At 37.1% G+C, this 9,964-nt stretch overlaps 1 protein-coding gene across 1 annotated transcript; it reads left to right on the top strand.

Moving 5' to 3' along the window:
* Positions 1-6,479: 6,479 nt before the first annotated feature.
* On the top strand, positions 6,480-8,536 carry LOC111883914 (protein DETOXIFICATION 51). Its single transcript, XM_023880243.2, has one exon. The coding sequence runs from the start codon at positions 6,605-6,607 to the stop codon at positions 8,234-8,236; it is 1,632 nt and encodes a 543-aa protein (XP_023736011.1). The 5' UTR covers positions 6,480-6,604; the 3' UTR covers positions 8,237-8,536.
* Positions 8,537-9,964: the final 1,428 nt, after the last annotated feature.

The following is a 9,964-nucleotide window of genomic DNA, read 5'->3' as shown; positions in this document are numbered from 1 at the left end:
ATCAGGATCCGAAGTCATACGCAGAATAGTTGTTAGACTTATCCAAGTGGGAGACTGTTGGATTAGTGTCTAAGTCCATAACTATTTTGGTATGTACTTGACCTGATGGTGCATGGTCCTTTTGGGTTGCCTTCACCAAAGCAACTTGATTGGAGAAATAAATAGAGAGAGAGGTTATTATGATTTATTAATATGTTATAAGAATAATATATTAAAGGAGAAATCATATTTGTTTAATTAATATTGGTCAATAATTAATTAAGAATTAATTTTGTGATCAAGTGTAATTAATTAAACTAGAGGGGCTGAATTGTAATTATGTGATAGTTACAAAATAAGGTAAGGATTATCTTATATATATGGTGAACGAATTTGAGGTGTAAATCTCTTAGAATTCGACTAGGATAAGGGTTTCTAAGACTTATCTTATGGTTGCTTGGTGGGCAAGAAACTAGATAAGGATAATGACTAAAACCCTAATCTTTACACCTATATAAACCCCCTAGGGCTTAGGAATTCGTCTAACCCTTCCCAAGAGGTCTCAAGGACGAATTCTAACCTCCCTCCTCTCTCTTTATACCTTCTCCATTTGCTCTTGGTGTTTGTAAGCCATTAGAGGAGTGACACTTGTGACTCTAAGCCTTCCAAAGTCAATTCAAGGAGGAATTGGGATTGTTATTACTACATAACAATCAAGGTAATATCTTAAACCTAATTATATGTTAATATTGATTTCCATATGCTAGAATTAGGGTTTATAGTCTTGGATTCAAAGCATGTACAATAGAGAAACCTAGATCCAAGCATTAGGGTTTGTATGAGCACATAGGATGTCTTATGACCAAAACCCATCACCTTCACCCTACTGAAGTATGGCGCTCTACATCCCCTGAAACCCTTGAAGGAGAGCGTGTGAGTCCCTGATTGGCCAAGTGCCATGTTACTCCTGAATGCCCTAAGGCGATCCTCCATCAGTTAATGATCCCTTCTTTGATCGACCCAAAAATCACCGGTGTTGCCTCAAGGACGCCTCTCGTAATCTCGGATGCAATGAACTCGCATAATTTGTTTCCATTTGGCTCGGAACCCGTACCCGAACTTGACCCAGACCCTAAACCTCCTGCTCCGTGACGTTTCATCACCATTCTACAAAAAACCATACAATCATCAGACTCATACATAATATTGAGAGACCTCATACTCACTACAAGTTCCCTGGTTTGATCTCGGCTCTCCTTGTTTCGAGTACGGATCCTCTGCTTTTAGTAGTATGGGCCCATACAACCTTCCACATCTATCCGTACTTTCCTCAAGGATTTCTTTGACCTCGCCAAGTCCCTTTCACTACAAATGTTCTTCGTGCTAATCTCATCATAGGCTTACTCTAGGGTAATCTCCGACCCACTCTACGCCATAAGCTGCATAAGAAGTCCCTACTATCCCTTCCTAACTAGCTTTACAAATACCATTACATATTACAAATACCAGAAAATTCTTCGAATGAGAGGTCCTACCCTACACCGGTTGGACTCAGACAAGAGCTGGAAATTATTTAGTCCCCGTGATATGTAACTTAACGTATTCGTTTACTAGTTAATTAAAGATAAGTAGGACTCCTAAAAGCACAAATCAAGCAGCATTAGGGCATTGAGTAACAAAAACCAAGCATATCCTAATCTGGATATCATATCACTGACTAGTCAGTACTATCATGCAACTGAATAAGCACCTAATGCATCTTCCTAGATCCTTAGCACTAATCTAGCATAGAGTTCTCATACACATATAGTAGGTATATAAGGCATCCTTCCTAGATCCTTAGCCCTAATCTAGTATGCAGTTCTCATAATCATATCATATATCACAACAAAGATGTATGGGTACCTTGGGGAAAACTTACTTGAGCTCGGTTGATTGCACGCATCAAACTCCTTGTTCTTTCTTAAAACCATTAGTTTTAATTTTTAGAAAAAAAAATTTCATTGTAAAAATTTCTCAAACCCTTGATTTGAATCTAGACACTCCGGAAGGTGTGTCCGGATCCCTCAAACCAAGGCTTTGATACCAACTTGTAACATCCCAAAATTTACGATCAAAAATTTCATTTTAAATTAAACAATTACAAAACCATTTTTCTGAAAACATCATAGAATCAACTCATATCAAAATCAATGTATCCATAGTCAAAACATGTCATGATAAAAACAATATCAAAGTATAAATCCCAAAGATCTCTTGTGCGGAAAATGTAGTGTGATGCGCTGCGATCATGCCGACTCCTTTTCCTTCAAAGAGAAGTACCTGAAACCAAAACTGAGAACCGTAAGCACAAAGCTTAGTTAGTTCCCCCATCATAACACATACCATACAATAACATACTGCTTAGCATATCTGGGTGTTGGCATACCCAACTTGTAACATCCCAAAATTTACAACCTAAAATTTCATTTTAAATTAAACAATTCCAAAACCATTTGCTTGAAAACTTCATAGAATCAACTCAGATCAAAATAAATGTATCCAGACTCAAAATATGCCATGATAAAAACAATATCAAAGTAGAAATCCAAAAGATCTCATGTGCGGAAAATGTAGTGTGATGCGCTGCGATCATGCCGACTCCTTTCCCTTCAAATAGGAAGTACCTGAAACCAAAACTGAAAACCATAAGCACAAGGCTCAGTGAGTTCCCCCATCATACCACATACCATACAATAACATACTGCCTGGCATATATGGGTGCTGGCCTACCCCTTCGGTGTCTTTCAACCGGTAACCGCCTAACATATATGGGTGCTGTCCTACCCCTTCGGTCTTTTTCAACCGCTAACTGCCTAGCATATCTGGGTCTTAGCCTACCCCTTCAGTATCTTTCAACCGGTAACTGCCTAGCATATCTGGGTGTTGTCCTACCCTTTAGGCCTCTTTCAACCGATAACGAGGACTATTTGACCCCTACCACTACCACATATCATCCTAGTACATAAACATGTAAGTCACATACTGTCTAGCATATATGGGTGTTGGCTTACCCCTTTGGTCTCTTTCAACCGGTAACGGGGACTATTTCACCCCTCCTACCACTATCACATAATATCATAGCATACTAGCACATAAATCATAACAGATAGTGGCATACCAAACAGTTATCACAAAGACAATAATCTCAACTATAATCAACTACTAGTAGGTCGATATTAGTGCATGCGACCCACTTCTACAGGAAGGAAACTCACCTCTAATGCTGTGAAGTAGCTGAATTGTCCTTGGCTCTGAAATCAACTCCATTCAAACTCCTACATATAAAAAATCTCCTTTAATTACCCCTTTCATACTCATAACCCCTTAAGGGTCAACTTTGGTCAAAGTTAAAGTCAAAGTCAACAGTCTGGTCAAAGGTAACATTCTGGGTTGACTCAACTCGCTGAGTTGACCCATCAACTAGCCGAGTTCCATAAATCAGAAAACCCTGAAATCACGATCTAATTCGTCGAGTTCCTCCTGTCAACAAAATCTTGAATTCTCTAGTCAACTCATCGAGTCACCATTGAATTTGTTGAGTTCTTCCTTTTATAGAATCGGGACATTTCGACCCAACTCATTGAGTTCCTCTGTGAACTCGTCGAGTTCTTCAGTCTGTTAAGCTATCTTAATAGATTAAGCTCCTATCCTTCAGATCTAAGCTCCATACTTCATATGCATACATAAAATGTCCTTTTAAGGGTAAAGTTTCCAACTTTACCTGTTAGTACCCTTCTATAATGGATATAACTCAAACCCTAACTCTGTAAGACCTAGATCTTGATCCAAAAGCCATCAATACTTCAAGCTAAGGCATACAAACTGTGATCTAGACCCTAGACACTACATAAACACGTAAAGTCTCTAACTTTCTCTCCATGCATGGCCTTTTGGAGCTTAAAAGGCCAAAATGACATCATAAAACTTGCATGGGGCTTCAATGGCCATAAAATTTGCACCTTTATGCCATGAAAGCTCTTCAAGGTCCTAGATCTGGATCTATACTCACTTAGGAAGTCTATTTCCCAAGGATCATGCTACTTGGACCAAAACCCAATAAAAGTGAGAATAAAGAGATCTAAGTAATCATTAAGCAAGTTTGAGACTTGCTTACTAGAAAATGCTGCAAATAGAGTGAAGTTTGTGGATCTAAAGGCTTTCTCTTGGGCCATCCAGTTTTCCTTCTTCCACAAGCTTCAAATGCACAAGTTTTCTCTCAAAAATGACTCACAAGCTTACACAAGGTATTATGGTTTCGAGATTTAGGGTTTGGTACTTGGAGGCTGTAAATGAGGCCAGCCTATGGAAATTTAGGTGTTTAAATAGGGTGCAAAACCTTGAAAATTAAGGTTTTACTCTACCAGTCTTACTCGTCGAGTATATGTTACAACCCGCGTCCAATTCCATTCCTACTCGACGAATTTGGGGCCTCCAACTCGTCGAGTTTCTATACAAAAGTGAATAAATTTTTAATTAAATACATACCAGGAACCAGGCGTTGTATCCTAATCCGCTCATCATTTTTTGTAACGTTCATTATCCAGCTAAATTATAATTTAACCCTTAATATGAGATTTTGTTGCAGAATTGGTCCTATGGTTGAATTATGAGGAACACGACTATTTCTAGTACGCTTGGCGTATTCCTTGAATGCTGGGCATACGTGACTGAAGGCCAAACCCAAATTTTTAGGGTTTGGACCCTATTTAAGCATCATTAACTCCCAAGAGCTTTTCCTTTCATCAGCCTCCAGCTCCATTCGCACCTTGCAAACTCTAATCCACCTTTGTAAGCATTTTGAGGGTTAGAGTGGGCTGTTGGTGTTCTTGAAAGTAGGAGAAGGAAAGGAAACCACCTTGGCATCTCAAGGCCTCTTGGATCCAGAAGTTTCTTGACCACCTTCCATGGCTAGCTGAGTTTGACTTAATCGATTGTTTTGAAAAAAAAACTTATGCATATGATTGATGCATAGTTCGTCTGTTTGCTCCCTTTTAAGGAGTTCGCTGTTGAACAAGATTCTCTCTCTCTCTCTCTCTCTCTCTATATATATATATATATATATATATATATATATATATATATATATATATATATATATATATATATATATATATATAATTTAGGAGCTTCAATTCTTGATATGACACCAACTCGACACATAAATAAATGGTTATGTTTGGGTTAGTTATTAGGTTCATTGGTCAACCCGTCAAGTTTATTTATTTTTATTTTTTAAAGGATATGATCGCTTTAACGTAGACACTATAGTGGTGGTTCACCATTTGGTGAAGACACTAAGACATTTTGCCTTGCATTTGCAAGCGTTGATGCATAATCCTTATTTGGTCACTCTCAAATCTTAGAAGATTTGAACCCAATATCTCTTTATGACAAGATTAACCGTATACTACATTAGATTTAAGTTATATTACTATGTCTGTCAGTCTATGTTTGTTGCATGCTTTGAATCAAATTAGTCCACATTATTACACAAATAATATTTAGGTTCATGGGTCAACCCGCCTATCCGATTCTGACTCACAAACTCGTGAACCCGCCGTATAAATAAACATGTTAGACAGGTCGTTTCCAGGTTGATGTATCCAACCCATGCCCCACTAACCAACCACACAAATATATGTGTGGGTTGTTTACAGGTTGATACGATTTGAGCTGTAAACAAACGACCTGCCAACCAGAATCCGATACAATTGTCTCCTTTATATATATATATATATATATATATATATATATATATATATATATATATATATATATATATATATATATATATATATATATATATATATATATATATATATATATATATATATATATTTTAAATTTTTTTTAAATATTATATTAAACAAATAGTTAATTAAACTAATAGATAAAAACTTAATTGGTTAAAGAGAAATCTCTATGTCATAAACGATATATATTTGATTTATCTGTTCAAATATATATTAGATTATGTATTTTTATTAAAAGCAAAACAAAATAAAATAAAACGAATAAAACGTTAAAACATTAAAGTTGATTAGTTAAATGAACAAATAAATGGAAAAAAAATTCAAAATTGTTTTTAATAATTTATGAGATTTAAAATATTTATGCATATTAGATAGTTATTTTAATTAAATTTTTTTAATTAGTGTAATATGTATTTATCTAAATATAACTTGTTAATCAAATAACCATACATTAAAGTCAATTTTAATTTTTTGTCACCTATCATATATTTTCATTTTTTCATACTTCACACCCGATATTTTAATATACGTTAAATCTATCACATTTATTTTAACTATCCTTTGTATAATTATTATACTAAAGTAAATATCATATATATATTAAAATAATAATAAATTAGAGAAATTAAAAAGGAAAATCCTTTACCCCCTTCCACCCCTCGCCCACTCATCTATTAATACATGTCCCTCCTCTTTGAGACCAAAACGAGATAAACACACACATACAAATAAACACACATTCCTCAGAGTGCTCTCTACGAGAGTATCTCCTCACCATCAATCCATCATCATCATCATCCTTTTCCAAAAACCCACATTTCACCTTCACTATGTGTAATCCTAACACTACACCACCCTCCACCGTCTCATTGAAGCCCTCCGATCACCTCCCACCACCACCACCCCCGACACAATCCCATTTCTACCTCGATCTCATTTCATTACCTGTAACCAAAACCCATTTTCAAAACCCAAAATCCGACACCGAATACCATAAAAACAACATCCTCCTCCTTCCTACACCTTCTGAAATCTTCCATGAAACCAAAGCTCTGCTCAAGCTTTCTTCTCCGATTGCTTTAACTGCTCTGATTCTCTACACGCGTTCCATCATCTCTATGCTGTTCCTCGGTCGTCTAGGTGAAACGGAGTTAGCTGCCGGCTCGTTAGCCATAGCTTTCGCTAACATTACCGGCTACTCTGTCTTATCCGGCTTGGCTCTTGGCATGGAGCCGCTTTGCTCTCAGGCGTTTGGGGCTCGCCGGCTGAAGGTTTTATCAGTCACCTTACACCGAACGGTTATTTTCCTTCTGGTTGTTTGTTTTCCGATAGCAGTCTTGTGGCTAAATACGTCACGGATTTTGATTTATTTACATCAAGACCATAACATCGCACGTGTGGCTCGCACGTATCTGGTTTTCACTCTTCCCGATTTGGTATCCAATTCCTTTATTCACCCGACCCGCATTTACCTTCGGACTCAAGGCATCACCTTTCCCTTAACTATCGCTTCCTTGATTGGCACGCTTCTACAATTACCAATGAACTATCTCCTCGTTTTCCGATTCCGTCTCGGTGTCGTTGGAATCGCAACCGCATCCTCACTTTCCAATTTCATTGTGTTGGTGGCGGTTGTTTCCTACGTATGGTGGACCGGGTTGCATTTGCCAACCTGGTCCATTCCGACCCGAGAATGTTTATCCGGGTGGGGGCCACTGGTTCGTTTGGCCGCACCGAGCTGTGTCTCGGTCTGTCTCGAGTGGTGGTGGTACGAGATTATCATTGTACTTTGCGGTCTTTTAGTTGACCCGAACGCAACAGTCGCTTCAATGGGCATTTTAATCCAAACGACTTCGTTAATATATGTGTTCCCGTCTTCTCTTAGTTTTGCAGTTTCGACCCGAGTTGGAAACGAACTCGGGGCGAACCGGCCTAATAAGGCCCGAGTCTCAGCTATGGTGTCAATATTTTTCGCGGGCCTAATGGGGTTATCTGCAATGCTATTTGCTACATCAATGAGGGAAAAGTGGGGTCAAATGTTTACGAATGATGCAAATATCTTAAGGTTAACATCTGCGGCCCTACCAATTATTGGATTGTGTGAATTGGGAAACTGTCCCCAGACAGTTGGCTGTGGTGTTGTACGGGGTACAGCCCGACCAACTACTGCAGCCAACGTAAACTTGGGTGCTTTTTATTTTGTTGGAATGCCAATTGCAGTGGGTCTTGGGTTTGGGCTTGGAGTTGGGTTTATTGGGTTTTGGGTCGGGTTGCTTTCGGCCCAGGTTTGTTGTGCCGGGCTCATGTTATATGTGGTAGGGACAACAGATTGGGAGCATCAAGCAAAGAAAGCGGAGATGTTAACATGCAACGAAGGTCCAGGTGGGGATCCACCTTTAATTTCGTCCGATAGTGACATTGAAAGCCAACCATTGATGTGCATAAGGATCACATCGTCGTGATAATATATTTGACCAAAATATATAGAGAACCTCAATTCGAAACTCATAATTATTCTTATTTTTGGAATATTTTGAAAAAGGGGTTTTTGTTGAGTTTGATTGTGTATGTAATAATATTATTACTGATTTTTTTGGGTGGGAAAGTAGGAGAATACAGAAGTCAAAATTAAAAACGGAAGTATAAATGGGAATTTTTTGTTAATTTGTTTTGATTTTCGTTTTTACATTTTTACCTTTGCTTTTGATCACCCTCTTGTTAACATGGCTTTGTGTGATAATGGAACTTGAAAATTCGGTGCATCTATTGTTTTTTTTTATACCATGTTAGCTTTTAGTAGTCCGAAAGTTGATATTTTTTCCAAATCATCAATTTTGAACATGTATTATTGTTTATTTGTTGTAATCTCACATCTTATTACTAAAAAGCATATGATGAGTCGTTTTCTAAAAGATTAGATGAATATAGAGCCGAGTCACTTCTAGTTTAACACGTTTGTTTGTTTTAGTAAGCTTAAATGACATTTAACTAATTTTGAGTTGTTTCCCGTCAATTAGAATTTCAATAACGTTTTATTAGAAGATACCCAAAGACAATGACAAAAGTATAAAGATTCAGATATAAATAGTTGAAACAATACGTTTTGTGAAAGCCTTTTTCTTGCAAAAGGGTATTCTTGTTTGTTAAACATAGAGTTGATTATTAGAATAAGGAGTTGATTATGAGAATAACTATAGTTAGTCAAAAGATCTTTGGTTTAATGGTATTAAGGTGTTGAAAAAATCTTTCTTTCCCATATGGTTGATGGTGCAAGTCCCGTGGTGGATAAGAAATAAGTAGTTTAGTAGTAAGATTTTTTTTTATAGAAAGTCATAAATTTATTAGAAAACTAGCGAGAAACTATAAAAACATTAGAAAGAAATACAAGCTAACTTAGGGTTTTGGAGCCAACTACCCCAAAAAGCGTAGCTTTCTTACACCTATTAAGAATCCAAAAGAAAATGAAACCGACAATATCATCAAATAAGTCTAGGAGCTTAGGTGTAACCTTTCCAAAAAGGAGATTATTTTTGAATCTCCGCATATCCTAAAAAGTAGATATGACCACTGCATCAAGCGCCTTTCGAACTAAAATCGTGCCCGCAACGATATTCGCCCAAGAAAGAAATGACGAAACCGAGTCCACTACCGAAATAGTAAAACCGCATCAATTAGCAACACACAACCAAATACGTTTTGACCTATTAGCTATAATTTTGCCAATGATCTTGTATTGACACTCGATGAAGCTAATAGGAGGTAAGTTTTTAATAGACTTTGGATCCTGAAATTTTGGAATAACCCGAAAAAAGGAGGCATTACTACCCTTATGAATACCCTCCACTTCAAAAAACCTAGTAACAAAAGCCACCAAATCTTCCTCAAGAAAGCCCCAAAACTACATAATAGAGGCAAGACAAAAACCATATGGTTCAGGAGCCAGATCACGCCCACAACTCCAAATTGCTATTTTGATCTCATCATGAGTAAAATGAACACAAGTGAAGATTTATTTATTTATTTATTTATTTTTATCATTAAAGAGGGTTTTAAAAAACTAAGAAGTCTTGGGACGTCTACCCTTCTGTCTCCAAAACAACTGCCGGTAATAATTTTGAATTCATCTTTCACTTTAATTGGACCATACATCCAAACCCCATCCATCATAACCCCCATAATAAAATATGTCT

Source organism: Lactuca sativa, chromosome 7 (assembly GCF_002870075.4).
Source record: "Lactuca sativa cultivar Salinas chromosome 7, Lsat_Salinas_v11, whole genome shotgun sequence".
In the NCBI taxonomy this organism is placed as follows: Eukaryota; Viridiplantae; Streptophyta; class Magnoliopsida; order Asterales; family Asteraceae; genus Lactuca; species Lactuca sativa.
This window is presented reverse-complemented; position numbering and strand designations above follow the sequence as displayed.

Bases quoted from the DNA above. Each gene is read 5' to 3' on its own strand.
- LOC111883914 (XM_023880243.2), top strand. From the start codon at position 6,605: ATGTGTAATCCTAACACTACACCACCCTCCACCGTCTCATTGAAGCCC.